Raw genomic sequence first — 23,301 nt, forward strand, 5'->3', positions numbered from 1 at the left:
TATAAATATTTCCTTTCATGCTCAGATTTGGACTAAGGCCGGGACAGTGTCATGTATAGTTTAGTGCTTGTTTGTGATCAGTAATGCAGTGAAGAGCATGCACAGCAGATTGTGTGTAAGCCGACTTTGCTCCATCTTTGCCAGCAATTGTTTTCACGAGACAAAGCGCTTATTTATCTTCTTTGTCTGCTCTGCTGCTGCTGTTTTTTCACACCCGTACAAGCTTTCATTATATACTTAGATTCTATCTTCATGTAATTCTTCCTCGATTCCAAGCTATAGTGACAATGATGTGTTTTGTTTTTAAAATACACCACGCAGCAACTTTAAAGAAACCTAATGATACAGTCTTGCAGAAGTAGAGTACATAGAAAAGAAGACGTACATACACTCCGTGCACATATTAACTAATTTGCATACATGCAGTTGTCCAAGCCCCCCTTTTGTGTTTTCCAAGCTTTGCTCCCAGATTCCAATGCACATCGTGCAGTAGCTTTATGGCAATCTATGTATGTGCTTGTATTATCAGAATTAATTATTACTGCTTATGTGGTCTGTCTGTTGAATTCAACTCTCTCTCTTTTCATCTCTCTCTCACCCTGGAGACAGAGGTTTTGGATTAGGAGAGAGAGGGATGTGGTGAAGAGAAGAGAAAAGAATAGAGATGATAAGATAATGCTGGATCAGTCATCCAGGGTGTTAGAGGGATAAAAATGTACATCAGAAGACACACACACACACACACACACACACACACACACACACACACACACACACACACACACACACATATACACATGCCATGCTCTCATTGTCCCTTATCTATATGCCTGTCTTCATTTGCAGGGTATATTAGACATGCTGGTTCTGAGCCAGACAACGGGCAAAAATGACTTGATCATCCACGCTTTAAAGAACAATTTTGAAGCTGACGCCTACTTCGTTAAAGTGATGGGTAAGTGACTGATTTGCTCAGTATGCTCTGTTCCGCCTTCCTTTTCTCATTCCTATAGCAGTGTTTCGAAACGGCCAACTGCAGCAAGATGACCCAACTGTTCTTTTCATATACCACACACACAAATGGAATTTAAATAGTTAATGATTAAGTGTGTTTCTTGCACAATGATAGCCCCTCCTACACCAATTTTAATCACTGAATATGGGCAGCTCTTTTTAAGCCCTTGAAAGCAGATGACTATTATCTGACATATAATTAGATTTTCGTTTTTAGCCTGGAGCTTCTCAGTTGGTGGTTTAGAAAAAAGGAATCCTGCCTGAGCATTTTTCTTTTATTTTAGCCTAAATTAAGTCTCAGTCAGCACAAAACTTCTCTAGTAAATGCACCTTCTCCCAAAGGTCCATTTTAAATTCTGCCTCCGACTTCTTTCCAGATTCTCTAGAGGCAGTAATTGCCTACAAAGTGAAAGTGGTCATTTTAACCTGTTGATTAGGACAGGGTCTTGTTACTGTTTACATAGCACCAATTTTTCTTTATTTTTGTTGAATTTTTCGGGTTGTCCATCAGCTTGTCCCATTCTCATGAACGCGATATCTCAAAACGCCCTAAGGTAATTCCTTCAAATTCTGTGTAAACATTAATTTGGACTCAAGGAAGAACTGATTCAACTTTGGTGGTCATAGTTCAAGGTCATGGTGGCCTTTAAAGAATGTTTTGTTTTTCTTGATCGTGATGTCTTATGATCGTCTTGATGGAATGTTTTCAAATTTGGTATTAACGTTTACTTGGCCTCCATGATGAACTGATTAGATGTTGGTGCCTGTAATTCAAAGGTCTCAAAGAGACTGCACGTCCCTGTGTATGTGATATATTAGGACTGTGTAGATCACCTGATTTTGTTTACAGCAGCCCGACACGGTCGTCAGCTCTGACACCTAGCCCTAAACCCCCCCCCCCCATATGTACACAGAAACTTCACTAGTTGGTGGAGGCATACAACCACAGTGCTGGAATTCTAGTATTTGATTGCCAAGATTGATTCCATGCCAGATTTTCAGCAAATGAAAATAGTTATAAATCAATGATACCTCCGTGAAGTGTTTATTTATTTAATTTTGATGATTTTACAGTTTCAGTCCTACAAATGTTGGGTACAAACGACACCCTGGGTTCAAAGCCACACTTACATATTTATGCACATTTTCCTCCTCGCTCTCTCCTCATGTAATGTGGCACTTACCATCTTTTATTGACTGATAAAGGTGTCAGAAATGCCAGAGTAGAACCTACTCCTTTCCTTCCTTCCTAACCTTATTCTGTCTGTGCACTGAAGATGACTGAATGTAAACTAATTCGAAAGAAATGGCAAACGTCATCTGTGCCGTTTCAGTCACAGATAATGTCTGACTAGAATCAGCCGTAGCATCAATATCTGCTCTCAACACTCAGAAATAGTTCCATATATTTTTGGCACACGTCTTATTTCTCTCGTAGTTAATAGATTATGTTTCTTTTATTCTTTATTGTAAGAGCGTTTGACTAAAAATCAAGACATGCTCTTTTGAAGTCAAAATATTGGTACAGCGTTAGTACCTAGTGACATTTGAGGAAAGCAAAAATAGTTCCACTCTAGGGTGGGCCTTTGCACAGTTTAATCTGTCACTCTGCACTGCTCATTAGTAAGAAAAGGAGCATAGCTCATTTCTGCACAGTTGGCGAACAGTTGTTGTTTAGTCTTTTGGGAAGGGATGGGCCACTCAAGCTCCTCTGCTTTCAGAATCACACACAAACACACACAAACGCACTCATAAATCATTACATGCCCTTGTAAATGCACACCAGTACACACATCATTTACTAAAACACTTAAAATATGTGTAAGAATGAATATTATTTGCCCTGTATTACATATTTGCAAATTTGACCTGTAAAATACATAAAGAACCGCCTGAGATACATTATATGGTACTTTTACTCATTAAGCAACATCCGTTTTTTTGATATTATTCAAACATGTTGAGAACAAAAACATTAAAAGCCAACACTAACAAACAAAAAGTTCATAGCAGGAGCGAATGGTTATACTACATGCAAGGTTTCTGCAGGGTCTTAAATCGATAGATAGATTAAAATAATAAATAAAGTCTTAAATATTTGTGAATATTATATTCTAGGTCTTAAATACTGGGTAGTCTTTGCCCCTGACCCAATTCATCCCTTAGCCCTACCACTTGGCCCTACCCCTTTGTTTTGTGTGTGGCCGTGAAGGGGTAGTGTTGTCCCATTTCTCCATGTGATGTAGGGGGAGTGGCCGTCTAGCCCTTCAAACACTCCTTTGACCGTAGTGTAACCAGGAACCCACTTAAAGCAAAATAACCATGATTTTAATCATTGTAATTAATTCACTCTTGACGCAATCAAAACAAGCATGTAAACAGTCATTACTCCCCCGTTTTGAGTGCGGGGCAGAAACATTTCACTGAAATAACCAATGTAAACACGCTGACTGATCAATAAATAAATTTGTCCTGTCTGTTCAGAAATTTAAGCATGACCTTACAATAAAAAATACTGGAATTAGGTAAAAAAAGGGAATGCGGTACGATCGAAGTACATTTTAAGCTTTGATTTTAAAGAACCTTTTGACTCAGTCTGCCATATTTCAGGGTGCTCCAGAGCGTCTGAGCTCTTAGTATTTGTTGCACTTGTTGAAACCTGCAGAAACTTTATGGTAATTAGCAAAAGTTAAATTAATAAAATGACAAGGCTGGTATAGTACATAGCCTCCAGTCAGTCAGAAAACAGCTGTGGGCTAGGCTGTGTTCATTGTGGAGTTTCTTAGCATTTATCAAGTCCAGAATTGTGTATGTGTTTCATCTTTGTACGGTTTTTAGTGTCTTTACTGTAATGGTACAATACACTTCAAGATGAAGCAACAGTACACATGAAGTATCATTTGAGAGGTAGGAAGTCAAACAGTGAGAATCCTTGTGGGGGGCCTGATACAGGTCTTTGATGTGATAAAGTAGCCAACTTCTCTCTTGGCCAAATGAATGACACACTACAACCTTGCATTGATGTGGGAGCTGTGCCCAACTTTGATGGATGATTCTACAATGATTTTAATGATGAGACTATGTCAGATGAGGATTAGTTGCATCACACTGAGCTTCTAAAATTGACACAGTAACATCCTTTGTTGATTTTAGAACCATTTTATGTGTTCTAAAATCAATAAAAACATTTTATACAGGAACTTTTGAAAGTTCAGGTGACTTCCTTGAGCACTGGGGTTTCAAGATAAGGTTAGACGTCTCTGCAGGAGATTAGAGAGACTAGACGCTAACTGGACGTCATGGTAGCTACTGCACAGGGAGTCGACCTAAATAGACTAATTTCACAACCAGACAATTCAGCAAGCTCATTACATATAGACAGATTTCCATCCATCCTAATACAGGTCTTGCCAATCACAATCATTTATTCAAAATGATGCACGTTTGATGCGAGGACTGATATTAGGGTCACTTTTTAAAAAACAAAATCTGTTTGACATTTCAAAATGTATGCCATGAGAAGGGTCTATGGCATGGTCAATTTGTGGGTCCTTTGTTTAAGATGCCAGGTGTTGAAGCAACTGTTGGGTACCGTTATAGGATACAGTGGTTTCCAGTTGTCCAATTGAAGTCTGTGTGCAACATATCATCTACCTGTTATGCTCATGTCCTTTACATATTGCCATGTCCAGACTGGTCCTGAAAGATTTATCATTTTCAAATTGAATGAGTGTAATTTTTACTTTGCAAAAGCCACACTTTTGATTAGGCTTTAACACTCATGAGCAATGTATTTAAAGCTGGGATTGGTTATTCTGAAAAATAAGATTCCTAACAAGAGCAGGCACTTTGAAAAAAATGCAGCCAATACATCCCACCCCCGCCCATCGGCAATCTTCAAAGCTATGCCCCCAGAACACATGAACGTGCACTGACTGACAACTGCTAGAAGCCGGTGTGCGTCTCCATGGCTGAAGACTCCACTCATGCGCACTAACTTATCATTTTGTTTGGTCTGAAAGAAATGATTGGTCTTTATTATTAGTGTTCTACAAGGGACACAGACACCTGTGTTATTTTTAAAGATGACTTTATTTATTGATGGTTATTGGGACATTAAGAGGATTTTAACAAATAAGATAAAAAATTGTTTAGTTCAGAAACACCAACTAACCTTAAGTTTAAGAAGAGAGAGAATTATCCTGTGAAAAAACAGATCCTGGATCCGCACCTTCTTCGGGATCCATCCACCAAACTTAAATGTATTCTTTCTTGACCCATACCCCACACTTCCACCAATTAAATGCAATTGGCTCTGAAGATGTTCCTTAACACACCTACAGTAACAAAAACATAAGATCCTTGGCAGAGGTAATACAAATGATGAAGGTTTCATCCAAAATCATCAGCCACAAGTCGGGAAGATCAATCTCATCAAAAAAAGTTAAATCACCAATTTGAGTGCATTATATAAGTGTGCAGAGCATTACATATAAGACAAATATAAAATTTAAATATCAGTCTCAATATTGGTAATAGATATCAAAATTTGATATTTTCTTCAAATTCAGTGGATTGACTCAAGTGTTTTTTTCAGATATTCTGACAGCTGCTTTGTGCATTACACGTAGGTCAGTGAGTTTGACTCCCCCTTCCTCCTGCTGTGACTTGAATTCCCTTTGTACCAACCGCTCTACCCGCGACTGTTCTTTCGTTATCCATGTTTCGTTTCACTGCAGCAAATCTAACCAAACACACACACACAAACACACACACACACACACACACACACACACACACACACACACACAGATACACCCACACCAAATTGCCTGTTTCCCCCCTGTCGATGCGAACAGTTTCAGCTCTCCCACCTTTCAACATTCAACTTCACTAATTACATTTTCGTTGTTAATATCTTATACATGGTCAGTGCTGAGTTTTTTACATCCAGCCAAATGCAGACTAGTGAGTAAACAACAAGCAATCAAAAAAAAGTAGTGTTACAACCTGCTGACATTTCATTCCTCTCCCTGGTGAATGTGAGCTCGAATCCAGCTTAATAGGCTTGCACCTTACGAGAAAAACCCCAGAAGGTGAATTGGTTTGTTACCTTTTTTTTTCAGTTGTGTTTGATAGCATATCTGATAGTCAGATTCAGACTTTACACATTATATCAGCCAGTCATGTATCAGGCAGGCTGATCCAGTCCTCTGTTGTGTAATCAGGTATCCTGTTTTCTCAAAATGCCATCTCTCAACCCTCCCCTGAGCCTTATTGAACAACACCCGCTGAAGGATTGACTTTGTGTCGCACTAGGTGTGTGTGTTCGTTTGTGTGTGTGTGAGTGCGTGTGAGTGTGCATGTGCGTGTGAGTAGTATATGAGTAAAAGGTAAGATCACATGATGCACACAGACTTCCTGGGATAAATTCATGACAGGCTGGCCTCACACAGCAGCCTTGCCTTTCTGCCTGCCAGAGGCCTGGACTCTTGCTGGGCTTTTCACACTGAGATGACCTGAACCTGTTCCGCTCTGACATCTTATCCTCCCATGTGCACAACATGCGGTACTTCACTCACTGGTGCATTCCATCAAGACCCGTTCTTACCTCTGTTGCCATAGGAGCATATATTATTTAGTGAAGCTGCAGCCAAGTTGAAGTCTTGGCAGCTATGATGCCATTCTTTAAAAACACATATATATCCTGAAAGCCAAGAAAAAAGCACATCAGCCCCGTTTGTCCTTTTGTTTTGACACTCCGTCAAGAAGGGCTCTACTCAAAGTGGTTGGTTGAACATTATTTAATCATAGTTGAACTTCAGTTTTATCGCCTTTCAGTGTTTTCTGCAAAAAACATGCATTTACAGTCATGCTATTAACTCAATGTCCCAGGCATTCATTGCATGGAATGGTAATGAATCAATGCTAACATAGTTTTTACTTGTTTTATTTAATTTATTGACCATATCCTAATGTTTGAGTGGCTAATATTTTAGTTATCTGACCTCTAGGGATTTTTATCGGTGCATTGCTTCGGCCCAGACTCAAATATCTCATCAATTATGTAATAGATTACCATGTATAGAGACATTAATGATCCCCAGAAAATTAAAATGTCAGATATTGGTGATCCCCTGATTTTACCTTGAGTGCTCCATGATGTTGATATTTGGGGTTCACACTGAAACTCATTTACCATAGATATTTATATGTCAGTAGATGAATGGATGAATATATTAACGTCTACCTGATGGATTTGCGGTTCCCAGCTGATATATTCTGATGACTTTATTAGTCTTCTGAGTTAAGCACCACCATGAGATTGACTTTTTTTTTTTTATTGAGATATCTCAGCAACTATTGGAATGTAGGGCTGCAGCTATGGATTATTTGATTAATCGATCATTCTATTGATTATTCCATCGATGAATCAAGTAATCGTACAAGAAATTATTTTAGTTTTTCAACAGCACCTGAAGAAAAACTAAACTTATGGGGTAAATGTAGTTCGCTTTATAAGCAATGCTTTCTGTCGTCTCGATTCCTTTGTAATGCAAAGGGCAGCAAAGGCAACGTAATCTGTGAACTTTCTCAGGCAATTGTTGGCACCTAGGGGGGAACTCTGCCCTCTAAACACCATGTTGTGCAACAGTTATCGTCATCAATGTGGAACACAGTGGCCACTGAGCAGTACAAGAGCCCGTCTACAGACATTTGCCGGCAGTATGTGGATTAAATGAAGCTTCGAAGCAAAGAATTTGAATCGATGATTTTAAGTAATCGATTGACTCAAGGAATCGTTTCAGCCCTAATTGGATGAATTGCTGTGAGATGCATCCCACACGATCAGCTTCACCTTTCATACCTTGCCTTTAATGTGGGCACAACCGTCTGGTCCATTTTGTTTAATTCAAATATCTGTTAAACTCAAGACATTTTCCTCGGCTGTCAGCTAAGAAAGGATGCAGACCTTGAAATGTTTGCTCAGGGTAGTTCACAGAACAGAAAAATGGTAATGACAAGCAACGAGAACACTATTAACATAAAACTGAATTTGAAAGATGTAATACAGTAAAGATTAGATACGATACATTTTAATGAAAGAATTTTTGTGGAGTTGAAAAGACGAGATACTTTCATTTGAATTTGGCAAGAACATGCTGTACACAGTCCATATGCATAAATTGAACCCCCGTGAGTTCAACTTGCGTGGGGGCTGGCAGGTTTTGGACTCAAAAACTGCCTGTGGTTCATACTGACTGCAGCAGCATCACAAAATGACTGTGTGAGGTGTTACACAGATGGGATTAATAAATGTGTCAGTCAGTCACACCGCTGGTCTCGCAGCTCCAGAAAACAGCTGAGCCAATCACACTAAAGTTTGACAGCTCAACAAATGAAAAATTGGCTGGGAAATCATACTGCTTGCTGGATGTTGCACAGTGACATGATGTGAACGCACAACACAGCAGCAAGTTAAACAAAGAAATAATGAAAAATAATGTTAGGGTTATTCAAGTCGTAATTCTCCTCTGTATCCTGATTTAAATTTTAAAATGTGGTGCCGCAGTATATTGTGAGGCATTTCAAGAATAAATCACGAACCACTGAGAAACCTGCACACAGAGTTGGAAAGCAGAGTCATAGGATTAATGATCTCCTGTAATCCAATGCTTCCTGCATAACAGGCAGAACACAACCCTGCCAAAGTGAGCAATCAGAGGCAGAAGAGCCTTGGCAAGAGAGGTGACCAAGAACCTGATGGTCTCTCTGGCCCAGCTCCAGAGATCCTGAGTGGAGATGAGAGAGATTTCCAGAGGGACAACCAAATTCAAAGTGTCATGTCTGTTTTCCTCCAGATAACTGAGGTCACACAGTTCAATCCTGGTTTTATCAGACCAGAAAATCTTGTGCATCTTAGTCTTGGGCCCTCAGCTGCTTACCATAGTCTTCCTCTGCGTAGTGCTGCAGTTTTGGTTGTCTTTCCAGAAGTTTCTCCAGCTGCCTTAAGACGGCTGCAGGAATATAATCAACTGAAGGGGTAGCTTTTCCATCAGTAAGCTGTGCACAAAAGATACTGTCAGAACTCATTTATAATGTAATGCCAACTGCTGTACCAGCGTTTGTCTGCTTTAAACAGATTAAAAGTTATTTTTTATCTTTTGGATGCCTTTTAAGTTCCAGCAGAGTGGTGTTGCATTCCCTCTCCTTGCCTCTTAATAGCACTACTTAAGCTGGTCTCAGACGACAGGAATTTTGGGCCAATTTAACCATAATTCAGGCCCTAGGAATTGGAGGAGTAAGCTAGTATGGAACATCCATGGTACCGATGTTTGGCCCAGATTATCTGGTGGTGTGAGGGGTACAGAGCCATTCATAAACCTCCTGAACTGTTGAGCCGTCCCGAAAATTATTAAACATGTTTGATATTCAGGATTCAAAATTGGGACGATTACATCAGTATTTTCCGAGCAGAACTACAACAGCTGAGACAGCGAGAACGGAGCAGCTGACAGTGCTGCCGAGCATAGAGTAAACATTCTGAGGCTAACGTCAGGTAGCATGCTACTGTTGACATATATAAGTGTCAGTTAAAATCTCACAGGAAATAAAGATAACTTGTGTTGACCACGTCTCTCCAAACTTTTTATTATTTAGACTAGTTTAGCCTCTTGCTTATGTTTATTAACATTTCAGTAAGTTGTCACTCCACGCCACTCTTCATTTTGTTTATTTCATCTTGAGGTCACATGAGAGACATAAGCTGGCTCTTTACTGTCTGTGTCTGACAGGCTAACATTCCACACGCTTTCTTGGTGTAAGGCAACCAATCAATAGGGCAGTGACAATTACGCAATCATGACAATGGTCAAACAAAACCCTTCCTACAACCTGAGCCAGGCCAAGTCTGAATTACATTTATTTTCAAGGGATCACATTTTAGCCCTACGCTGTTTTGATTTCTGTTAATAGGTCCAATACTCATATGGGCTCTTATAGACTCAGGTTAAGCTGTGATCATGTGTTGCATTAATCATCACGGGTAAAATAGTTTTTGTCTTTTTTAGAAAGATATGGAGTGTGAATTGTTAATTGTAGGAAAGATCAAGTTATACATCTACTCCTTTTGAACGTGGTTGCTCATTAATCACGGCCAGTGTTTGTGTTCACTTGTCGGATCCACTCACATTTTGAATCAGCTCTATTCATCCTGAGGTCTGTCCAATTAGGGTTTGAGTAAGAATTAGATCTTGGAAATTCCATCTTGCAAATAAATTTTTCCACAGGTCCATATTGGAATTTGGGACCAAGAGCAATAAGTGATATATTTGACATGCGAATTCAAAAACTGATTGAGGTAGAGATAGGAGAAATCCTGAACTTCAACATTAGAGAGAATGATCTAAAGAGCACCTCACATGTATGAAGTATGTGAATCCATAAGTCATATTCTCTTATATAATGTTTTTGGGGGCATTTCGCCATTACTGACAGAGTGGTAAAAGTCAACTAGAGATATAGATTAGGGGAGGAGCACTGCAAAGGGTCGGGTCAGATCCAAACCCACTGCTGCTGCAGCCTCCTAAAGCCTCCATGCAGGGCACCCACTTTACCAGGAGAGCTCAGGAACCCCCATAAATTATTAAATTTGAAACTCTTTAAAGGTCAGGGTAATGTTAGTGTAGAGGGTAGGGTTAGACAAGTTTTAGGTATGGTTAAGGTTAGAGAGAGTGTCCAGGAAAGATGACCTCTGAAGTCAAGGAGACACGACTGTGTGAGTGTGTGTGTGTGTGTGTGTGTTTGGAGTCTGTGTGTTTGAGCGTTAAAAAGATGAAGAGAGAGACTGACAGGCAGAACTGTATGAGTTGATTAGTTTCCTGCTGACTTATTAGGATGCAGATTAGCTGCATTGAGAAACATCTGGGAGCTTTTCTCAGGCCCACACACCCCCTTCTCTTTCTCCTCTCTCCACTCCTCACCTCTCCTTTCATCTCTTCTCTTCCTGAACCGAATACAGCTCTCTTTTTCCCTCTTTCCATGTTTCCTCTCTCTCCTCTACTCTCCCTCTTGTTCTCCCCATTTTCTCATTTAGCCTCTTTCATTTCCGCTCCTATCATGCTCTCAGCCTGTTTTTTACCTCGCTCTCACCTCTACTGTGCCTCCGTTCTTGTTTCCTTTCTATAAATGTCTTGTTTCCTGTCCTCCTGCTTCCTCTCCGCCTCTCTGCAGTCTGCCAGTCAGAGTTGGCTCTTATTCCCTCTTTTCATTTCATACAAATGACAACAAGGAGATATACATGAAGTCTGTGTTGCTCTGTCGTCCGGAGGAGGATCTGACTGGAGGCTGCTTATATTCAAATGGGTGTGAATGTTGTTTCTCTGCTGCAGCACACAGAGACTGAGTGGGAGTGGCTGCTGCCATGTTTGTCAAAATAGCATCCTGCAGCAGCTTCTGTTGACAGATGAAGACTTATTGGCTCTGCCTGCAAATGTGACCACAAACAGGAAATACAATACAGTGCACTACATATTACAGCCTTTTTATTCATTACCTGTAGGGAGCAAGGCTTCATATTTTTCTTTTAGTAAAGTATAACTTCTATCCAAAAGCCAAATAGCAGGGATTCCTCTCCCAATGTAAAATGTTTACCTTTTATCTTTATGGTAGATCCATACGAAAACAATACAAATTAGTCACTGGCTAGGAGTTCTTCTAAAATGAAGTCGACTGTATGTTATTAGGTTTTATCAAGTTCAGTTTTATTGGTGTGGACCACATCCACTGAGAGTTGAGGTGGCTGGAAGACAGACCAATTAGCAAATTATGGGTAGTGGTTTGGAAGATGAAAACAAGCCAGCACCTAATTTTGAATAAGACTTGAGCATGACATTTGATTTATGGCTCTGACGGCTAATCAAATCAGCTGCAAATTATTTTTCTCTTCAGCAACTGACAACTTGCTAACCAAGGCAAAGTCCCACTGAGTCTGGCCAGACTACAGCAAGCAGTGGAGACACTAGCGGGCTGGCTTTTGAATCTGCCATTTGCTAATATGGAGCGTTGTTGCAGGCCAGTCAGTTTTATTTAGTGGTGGATGAAGTACTCAAACATTTTACATTTTAAAAGTAAAAGTACCGTTGAGTGTTGAGAGGATAATTACTTGCAGAGGTTAACCTTATTCCTAAACAATAATACAGACTTTGACATATAAATGGAGAACTCTGCAGATGATGCAAGTGAAAACACCTGATTGTCATATTAATTAACAGCTGAGTCCTGGCGATGGCACCTGAATCCATTTTTGATGTTTCTTCACCAGTGATGCTGATGCTGCAGTCACACTTTGCTCTCGCTGAAGATGGCTGGGTCTTATGTTACCCACCCACTCTGATTGGTTGGTGGAACAGTTCCCTTATGAAAAAATTAGTGGTATATTTTCTGATGTATGCACTGGAGTCAAAGAGAAAATAACCTGAAAGTGAATCAACTTGAGTGAAGTACAGGAAAGAAGTAAATGTACAGGGTTTATTTTACAAAGTTGTCGAACATCAGTCATCACTAATGTTTGTATTGTTTTAATCATGTAATGTCAAGATAGTGCTTTGTTTGTTAATGTTACATACTTTACATTGTATAGGGCTATTACCTGGTATTGTGTTTGTGAAAGTGTGTTTGGATCTTTCGCAGCACAGAAATGTTGGACTTGATACTAGTGACACACGCTGAATGTTCACTTACTTTCACTTACTATGCTTTTAATGAGAAAAAAACATAACTAACATTTAGATGAAGTTTCCTTTACCCTCAGTGAGGAGGTTGCATGTTATTCTAATTGATATGGCCAATTACCATAATGGTCACATTATATATTTAGTGTTCATCTAAAAGTGAAACACAGTGCAAGCCATTGCCAGCTGTTCAGGCACAGTGACTAAACAACACAATGTGATAATGATAATAATATAACCCAATGTGAACAGCGAGCATAAAAAGCTCCCTCTGGGATCTGAATCCCCCTCAGCAGTACCTTGTCATACTTAAACTTTGACCAGACAGTAGCCATTAAAGTGTGTATCATACGGACAATTGTAGATTTTATTTTAGATATCAGTTGTGCATTGTTGAGGCAACTATTTAAATGGGAGACAGTTTGTTGTGTGACAGCTCTTAACTGCACAGCCTTTACTAATAATATCAAAATATCTTTTTATGTTTATTTACCTGCGGGAAATGCTATATAACTGTGTAATATTTTGATTTGTCACACATATGCTATGTGTACATTACCAATAGTGTTTGGATTATCCTTTTAACATGTATTATTTAGCAATGAGCAAGTGGTCATTTCAAAAGTTATAACTTGCATTTCAAAAGAAGATGTCAGCCTGCTGTCAGTCAAAGTCTGTGTTGGTATGTGTGAGTGTGTGTGTGTGTGTGGGGGGGTGATGTGGGCATGTGTCGTGCCTGTGCATGTCTGTGAGCAGCCCTGCGGTCAGCACAAGCACCCTGAGGACAATGAGATGTGATTAGCATCTCTGAGCAAATGCCATATCGTTGTGTTTGTTTGTCAGTGTGTTTGCGAGTACAGTGTGTGTCTGCTCGTCTCTCGTTGACTTGCGCTTGTAGTCACTAGTGCTGACACGGCATGGCATGTTCCCCCCTGTCAAGATCTGCTCGCCACAGTTTATGCTTTATTGTGTGTGTGCGCTTGTGCGTGTAGTCATGTGTTTATGAGTGTGTGTGTGTGTGTGTCTGTGTGTGTGTGTGTGTGTGTGTGTGTGTGTGTGTGTGTGTGTGTGTGTGTGTGTGTGTGTGTGTGTGTGTGTGTGTGTGTGTGTGTGTGTGTGTGTGTGTGTGTGTGTGTGTGTGTGTGTGTGTGTGACGTCAGCTGACCCAACAGCTAGAGACTGAGTTGTGACGTATGCATGTAGTTACCATGGCTCCCCTTAGTTTCTTTTTATAGAGGGCCAATGAGGCTGCAATTACAGGTGAGGCTCCTGCTTGATAAAGACAAGTATTATATAAACACAAAAATATTTGAAACGAAGACAAGCATGCAGGATTGTGTATTTATAAGTGCAGTTTCACAAATATATTTACACCTCTCTTCACTGTGAGGACTAATGCATGCTGCTGTGTATTTTCTCTAGTGGGTGAAAGAGCATATTTGGGAACTATGACGGTTTCATGCTGCAAGGTTGATTTCAAATCAGTGTTCTGATTCAGTTTGTTTGGTATCTGATCAAACGTTTGCTTTATCAAAAATAGAAAACAGTGTTCTATGTGCTACACAAGAATACACTGAGTGATAAAAGAAACTTAAAATTGTGTAAATGTTCTTTACGGGTTGGAGATCCTGGAAACGCTAACAAGAGGAGGCTATACATTGAAAATGTGCAACTGGTATCACCCCATCGGCCCTCTCATCAATGCTTCGCCCCTAAAACACATGAACGTGCACTGACAGGCGACTGCTGGAAGTCAACTTTTACATCACTCCCTCACTGACTTCTGACTATCGTCTCGGATTCAGCCATGTATATCCCCCCAGCTTTTGAAGACTCTTAATGTGCAGTGAGAGCTGTTATGGAGTGCACAGGCGAGCAGGTTGTTTAGGGACAAACAGGTCCACCGGCCAATCATTTCACTCGGTCTTAACCATAGCGGTCCCAATGTTGTTATGGCCACAGATACAAGCTTTTTGTTTTTGTTATTGCTTTTTTAGAGAAGTTAATTCTTTGATGGCTGTCAGGAAAAATAAGAGTTGGTGTTTCGGCAACAAATTACCAACTCTACCTTTAACACATAAACTAAGAGTTATGCCAACAGTTTCCACTTTGTTTAAAGCGACTAATCTACATGAGATAAGACAAAGGTGTTTATTTTCTATTAAGTAAAATACTTAAAATTTGAGGTCTGGTTTGATATTCATTAGAAAACCAGATAAAATCATTGCTTGTGCTTGTTAATAAATGCTCAAAATTACAGATCATGATTAAACGTCGGCACCCGAAACCAAACACCTCAGTTGTAACTCAATTCTTTTCAGAACTGTTAAGCTGTCACAAATGTATTGCAGTAAAGAAAACAAGAAAAACTTTTCTAATCCTCCGTAGATGACTTGTAGTAATTTTGTAGGTTATTGTCATCCCCAGTTTTGTGCAACTTTTCTACAATCCCCCCCGGCATTTGGTTGCACACTACACCAGTGGTGGAATGTAACGAAGTATTTTTACTTTGTTACTGTACTTAAGTAAATTTTTACGTATCTGTACTTTACTTAAGTAAAAATTATAGTGCATACTTTTTACTTTTACTCCGTTACATTTTGCAGCTATTATCTATACTTTTACTCCGCTACATTTCTACAATATGTGTCGTTACTCGTTACATTTTATGAACACAGTTTCGCTAAAATGTTGCTGTGACGGAGCGGCTCCGCCAGCGCTCCACACACGCACACAGTCACACACGCAGCCACACACACGCCAACAAACATTTCAACTCTTCCTGTTAAAGTTCATAGTTGATAACTATCTAATCAGCTATTCTGTTTAGCGCTGGGACGACGGAGGGTGCCCACTCGTCAGCTCCGCATCTGGGTGACACACACACACACACACACACACACACACACACACACACACACACACACACACACACACACACATACGCATCTGGGTGACACACACAAACACACATACGCACACACACACACAGTCACACACAGTGGCCGGTAAGCAGCCGTCCGGACCACTCCGTGAAGAAGGAGGAGGAGACGTTTCTTTAGTTTTAACGCCGCCACTTTATTTATTGACTCCACCGGAGCAACACTCTCATCACCTCTAGGTGCTCGTTCACTTCTCGTATTCACACACTTCTTGCGCAAGTTACCCAGGTGCACTACGTCACTCTCTGGGCCCGTTCCTTAAAGGGGCAGGCCATACCTGCAACAGCGCGTTTGGCAGCAGAACTACAACCTTGCCTGTTTTGCTGAAACATTCAACAGACAGCCTGTTGCTTATAATTATTACTAGTAGTGACATCTGTAGAGGCATGAGTATTACCAGTAGCTATATATGCATTCTTTATCAAAATGGCACAGCCTAGACATCGAGAGACAACCCATTGCGTGAGTACTTTTACTTTTAATACTTAAAGTAAATTTAAAAGCCGGTACTTTTTACTTTTACTTAAGTAGGATTGTTGATGTAGTACTTTTACTTTTACTTAAGTATATATTTTCCTGTGTACTTGTACTTTTACTTAAGTACTAAACGTTAGTACTTCCTCCACCACTGCACTACACCAATAAGTGAGTTCTATGTAGTGAGAAATGACCTGATTTCTGGTGTCCTACTACAAACTTGCAAGACGGATTAGGAACGCAGAAGCTCCTCTTATCCCCAATAACAGCAGATATTACAATGTGAGGCATTTTTATCCAAAGCCATCAGTGTGGTTCTAATATTAAATCTGAGTTATGAATCACTGGCAGCTGCAGTCACGTTGCCACTGAAGCTAGACACGGCCCAACATGTAAATTGATGAGCAAAGCAGTTCGGGTCATTAAACTGGCCATAAACTCACGCACTGAGCGGTGCTTTATTAAACCAGATAGTTCTTCATGGTTTGGAAGATCAGATTCTTAACAAAAAGAAACATCCATCATATTATTCTACAAATCTCGATCTTTGATCACATCTGGTGTTACTCCTCACAGAACAAAATGTTGTGACATCATGGTTTGTTTTATGGAAAACAGTGTTCTCCCTCACAATGTGTGACTGGCAACATTTATTTAAAACTGTGTGGATTCGTCAAATAACTCTCTAATTGGGATGAACCAGTTAAGCCGATCTCTCACAGGCCAGTTAAACCATTCTTTGGGGATGTGAGTTTCTCAGCGGGAGACCAGCGTGTTGACTTCGAATTCAGCGATGTTCAAGAATTGTATGTAATTAAATACTGTGCTCAAAGGAATGTGTCCCTGTTGGGATATTACACAGTTTCCACCCCTCAATGATGTTAACAAGAATGACACTCAGTGGAGCGAATACCTCCGCCAAGGGTAAACAATCCTAAATATAGCTAATATTTTTAATTAACATTCATATATTATTAAGAGAAATTGATGGAAATATTTGTTTAATTCCATGCCTCAGGGGTCGGGCTGCATTATCACACGTTGCACTCGTCTGGGTGACTTTTTAGGTTTCGGCTGTTGTTAGGGCTTACAGAGGGGGCTGGTTACCACACATTGGAAGCCTCCTGGCTTCCTCTCTTCTTGTGCCTGGATGTTGAGTATTTGCACTTGTCGACTGCTCAGGTTCATGGGATGAGAGAGTGGGTTGTCGAGGCTTGGTGCACGTTCTCAGTGAACCTCTAGGACCTTTTGCTGTGATGATCTGTAGTGGTCCTTTACCTGGACGCTGGGCATGGGGTGGGATTACTATATTCCTTGTTGATTTTTTGGTGTTATTATTTGTGTATTTTGATTATGTTTTGCATGTGTACAAAATTTAAAGCCGTATCTTTCAATCTTAATTTCTGGAGCCTAGTGCTCAACTAGATCCAATAGAACATTTGTGGGTTTAACTGAGATGGGTGAAAACACAACTTCATTGGTGGAGAACTTTAATCTCAAATGCAAACAGAAGCTTCCTGATTCTTCTGGAGGTCTGGAAAATGACCTTTCTATTTTATCTAATTATTTTTTGCATCACCATATGCACACATTTATATTTTCTCTTGTACACATAAACAGACAATCCCTATTTTTCTCTGTTTTCCGACTTTATTTAAATGTTTAGATCATAGAGACAGGCATTTTTTTTAGTAACAATAAAAATGCTGCTCGCTGTGATGTTAACACACACAGAGTACACAACGTACACAGACCATTTCGTCCTCCACTTGATTATGTTAGTACTGCGAAAGAGCTGCCATCAGTCTTAATATTACTCTAGAAAATAGGCTAGCTCAGTCTAATGGAGGCCGTGTGTGCGTGTGTGCGTGCGTGCGAGAAACATCATCTGTACCTCACAGGATGTGTGCAAGCTATTCCAGGGATCTTGTTTCAGCCACGGAGGAAATGTTACATACTTGTTACATGTCAACCATAGATTGAAGTATGAAGAACAAAGCGGCCTCACAGAAGTAATACTGGATTCAAGTTTCTTCTGTAGTGACAGCCTTGCCTTACAAACACTCAAACACGCACACACACCCATACACACAAACGCACGAATACCCACCCTGACACAAGTCATCTACTTCCAGGAGCGACGGCGTGCCCATTAAGTTGTGAAGGACTGCGTTCATGCAGATTATGTCTATACCCCTCCTCTCTTTCTTTTTCCGCATCAGTTAATCCAGGTAATCAATTACCTCAGTAGGATCTTTTCCAGCATAAACACTGACCTTTTCAGGACCAGCAGACCTCATGGGGACCAAGCTCAGTACGAACAAGCCAAACCATTATCTTTGATGTCCTGGTTATGGTTTGGGTTAATGAAGTAAGAGGAACTCACATGTATCTCACGATGAAAGGCATATTCTCATCAGCTAGCTCCTTCACTTTCACCTGGTAACATTTAATTCAGCCCCTCTGGTGTATGTAGTTTAGTTGGATTGTAACTAAATCCGGGGAGACTCATCAAAACCCAGCAAAATGCCCCAGCATCCTCGACTAGTGGGCCCATGAACTACAATGCACTCCACATAATGCCATAACTAAACCCATAAATTAAGAAAAGTGAACAAACCTTTTAATAGATTATAATAGTAAGGCATAATTGGTCATGCTTAAGGTAAGGGATAAATACGGCTTTGGTTTAAGGGATAGTTAACCGAAAAATGAAAATTAACTCATTATCTACACACCACTATGCCGATGAAGGGGTGGGTAAAGTGTTTCCTTGGGGGAAAGTGTCTGCGTTTTTTTCTTGTGTGTCCGTGAGAATGTGAACGCCAGCGCCCCTGAGGAGGATAACAGGGGACTTTCAGGCTTAAAACATGGTGTAAATGAAGCCAATTCAAGTTGAACATGAATGTCAGGGCTCCAGACAGTTTGATGACACCACACAAGCAGTTTGGAGACGGGTTTTTTTACGTCTGAAGAAGGGGTCCCGCTTCATTTACTTCAATTGTATTGGATTTGGCTGCAGCACTGTTTACCCATGAGACTCCTAAAGTGTTTTCAGGACTCAAACACTTCACCCACCCCTCCATCAGCATAGTGGTGTGAGTAGATAATAAGGGAATTCAAATTTTTCAGTGAACTATCCCTTTAAGCTGTCCACAATGAATGGAAGTCCTAATAAGGACAGCTGCACGAACCTGTGTGTGTGTTTTGGCGTGTGTGCATGCTCAAGCTGCGTGACATGGTTTGTTCCCATCGGTCCTTTCATGAACTGACATCTCTTTCTGTAACACTGATGGTGACACGAGTTCACAGTTTGTGCTGCAGCCCACAGAAATGCACTGACTCCTGTAGGAAGTGTACTTTTTTGCACATTTCAGCTTTCTCAAATGATCTGCAATGGCAACACAAACGTATTAAGACAGAAAACTGCTGAAGTGAAAACAGTTGCTTTGTAATGTGTGAAAACATCCTCTGTGCTGCGAAATGACCTGGGAGAAATAATACAGTAAACTTGTAGCAGAGGAGATCAGGGGATATGCAGTGACTCTTTGTGTGGTGGCTCTGAGTCCTGCTCCTGTCTTTGTCTTACGTCCTGTGTTTTCTTTCCAGATAATCCCAAATGATACCAACTTCAAACCAATGGCAGTCTAATCCCTGTGTGTTATTGATTTACAGTGTCAGGGATACTGGTGCCTATAGCCTGACCTCAAACGATGAATAATCCGACCCCTCTGATTAATTGATCAGCGGTGTCCTTCCCAGACGTCTTTGGTCCAAAGGCTTGTGATGTGATGATGTGGTTTTTGCTCAGAGTTGATGAGTGGTATGATTACAGGCAGGGCTGTCTCTGACCACTCTGCTGCGAATACGTCAGGCTCCCTTTGGTTTTGCTAAAGGCTTTGATTCTTCAGAACTAAATCACCTAATGATTTTTTGTTTCTTTTGACTTCATTCAACTCAGCTTTTATGGGGTACTAGGAGAGCCAGAAATAGCCTTGAGTTCTCAAAACTAACTGCAGTCGCCTTACAGGTTCCAGATTTCTCTCTCACGTACGTTTCTGAGTCATTATAGAACAACATGAATGGTCTGATGTAGCTGCAGGCCTCTTCTCATGCCCTTGACTTGAAAACATTTTGAAGTGCAAACAATTACTGGAAGTTTCTTAGAGTACCTTTAGTATGTGATTACAGAATATGCTTCGAAAAGCCATGTTAAATGACATCAAAACAAACAGTGACTGAAACGCAGTTTGGTCAGTTGGGGTCAATGTACACATGTTTGTCTTTGATGGGAGCTCCATCTGAATTCCATTTCAGGCATATACTTAATAAGCTTGTGAACATCAAAGAAGCAAATTTGCTTTGTCCCCACGTACACCATTTCTTCTTAAATCAAAGCTTTGGTGGAAAAAAATCCTCTTGTTTATTCACACAAAATGATGGAAGGGTTACCACATAGAGGGATCAGAAAAAAATGGTGCAATGCAGTCATCAACCCTTCACTACTGCGTTTATATAAATAAAATGTTGTACTTGGTCACACCTTGTTTTGACATTAGTCCAATTACAGTCAGTTACAGGAAAATAATGTGTTAATGAAACATCTACTGAGCCATAAGTGAAACCTAGTTCATTGTGATACTGTGCATATTCTCAAAATTTGAGTCTCCTGCGTGTCTGCAGCTGAGCTGCTACATAAGGTTTGTGGTCTGACTACTGTTTTTCCTTCAATAAAAGTAGCCTATGTACTCAACAAAATACCAGGACACTACAGTATTAAGACCTGCATTTACCAGTCCTGCGATTATAGAAATCGGGTGTAAATAGATGACGGGATTCAGTCAACAGAAATGCTTGAGTGCTTTTACTTTGAGACGGATACATGAAGTGTGCAAATATGTATTTTTTTGACATATTTGACAAATAGACGATGAAACTAAAGTGAAACTGAATTTTCACTATATATTTAGTTTTGAAACAAATGTGGTACGCAGAGAAAATAGGCAAGACCCTGACTCTCTAGAAGAACGGCGTGGCTTACTCGCAGTCAATGCACCTGAGATGCATGTCTCACACTGGCAGTGTGGCTAACCTGATTACATGAGCACCAAAATAAAAATTCTGATGCTCTGCAATGCACAAGCACTGCTCATGTATTCAAGATGGCGCAGGCACTAGTTTCAGATTTTTTACCTATTTAACGCAGTATAGCTCATCATTTTGGGAATGGTACTGGTGTCTTCGATTTTGGGGGTAACCCGAGTTATTTTGAGTGAAAAAGAAAATTTCACAGCAATCAGTTTTGTAGTTCTCCATACACATCAGTCATAAATACCAATGTTTACCTCATGTTGTCATAAAAGGCAAACTCAAGTTATTACTAATGTAATTCATATGTTTTAAGCAATACATTCAGTAGCTGTTAAGAGATTTTGATCTGGACCAAAGTGGTCGAATTTAAATCAGTGGGCTGGATGTCTTCACTCGTGTGTAAGAGATGGTGTGAACTGACACATTTGTTTGGTGAGACAGCAGCTGCAGAAGAATAGAACACTGTCTTGCTTCCTTTATTTAGGCCTTTATGAGTAGTTTGTTAATGCTTAATGGTGTGCTGCACAGTTCTATAAATATCTGTAAACATTGTGGAAGAATGGATAGGGGAACCCTTGTGATGATTGAAATGTGCACAAAAACAATTAGGGAATTGTCAGGAAGAACGGAGATCATGTTGTTTTGAGCATCCAGTGACTTCTGCCATTCATCTATGTGTACAACAACCCATTACACCAGCCTATACACAACTAAAAAGCCTTTATAAAGTAGTTACAATTCTGGCCATGTATATGGCTTATTCAGACTATTTGTGATGAACAATCGAGCACTTGGTTTCCACCCGCCCACTGTCTAGGCGAATGAACCAGGCCTACAGTAATGTTCCTTTTGAATGGGTGCAATGAGTTTGGCTTCTGTTTACTGCAGCACTGGGTTCAGACCTTATTAACACAGTATTGGGCTTCAGCGTGATTCCATCAGGCAAATCAAGGCAACCCAGACCCAGGACCCCATTAGTATGTTAATAAAGTCACTTCTCTAATAACTGATTAGCAATTCAGCAGATTTTGTCCCTGCTGAGTGAAATGCTCTCTTCGTGTGCACGCACACATACACACATGTGCCCTCTTAATAGTTTGCATATTTATTTTCTATGTCTCTCATTGCTAGCAATTTATTTATAGCCCTCCCTCCATCCATTCTTTACTTGTCTGCTTTGTCAGGGTCGACCTTAACAAAGATGATTAAAATGTGAGAATTGTGTTAGGGATCCTCAAGCACAGTTAATATAAATTGTTTTGTTTTTTTACAGTTGTGGCTGTTCGGCTGTTGAAGTCATTGTGTTATCAAGGTTTATTTCTCTGTGTGAGTTTGACTGCTTGATGTTTGATACGTGTGGATACAGTGGTCCTTAGGGCACAGAAACGGCAGCTTCATAGATGGTTCACAGACGAGTGTTATTGTGCCAGTCATGTAACACATGCTGAGCAACATGTCTGACTCTGCCACCTCCGTGTCTTTCAGTGCTCAGCGGCCTCTGCTCCAATAGCTGCCCAGAAGATGTGAAGGTAAGAAATCTGTCTGCGTCTTCCTTTTGATTTGTCCACCTCTTTAATGACAAAACAAAAATTGTATTGTGTGGTGAAATGGCAGGGCTGGGTGATATGGTCATATCAGTAAACATCTATAATTGTTATGATAAATGTCTCATTCTTTTAAGTTCTGTTTAGTTTTTCTTTTGAGGATTATTATTAACCTGATTAAGCAAATAGTCTGAATTCGATGTTGCCGTTTAAACAGCATTTTCTGATTATCCTAACTTGAATGAGGTTTATCTCGGAATAAGCAATAATAGAATAAGTCTTGTGAAGTATATTGACCTTAGGTCTTAATCACATTATGACGTCCTCACTGCATTTTGCTATATATTTTTCAATATCTAATAACTGCTTGATAACAATAACATCATAGTCAAAATAATACTGAATAAGTAAATTCGTCCGAATATTGGTGGCCATGTTAACATAGTTCAGATAGACTCCTGACGCAGGTTTGACCTACGTCACTGTCTAAGTCTGAATGAG

The 23,301-nt window shown here is 40.1% G+C and overlaps 1 protein-coding gene across 1 annotated transcript in view; it reads left to right on the forward strand.

Annotated features, from left to right (window-relative positions):
- Positions 1-23,301, forward strand: part of itfg1 (integrin alpha FG-GAP repeat containing 1) — a 137,880-nt gene that overhangs the window by 80,472 nt on the left and 34,107 nt on the right. The window contains exons 12-13 of the mRNA XM_061067927.1: positions 847-955; positions 22,742-22,785. Coding sequence (XP_060923910.1) covers positions 847-955; positions 22,742-22,785 — 153 coding nt within the window. The remainder of the gene's footprint in view (positions 1-846; positions 956-22,741; positions 22,786-23,301) is intronic.

This window comes from Limanda limanda, chromosome 3 (assembly GCF_963576545.1).
Source record: "Limanda limanda chromosome 3, fLimLim1.1, whole genome shotgun sequence".
NCBI lineage: Eukaryota > Metazoa > Chordata > Actinopteri > Pleuronectiformes > Pleuronectidae > Limanda > Limanda limanda.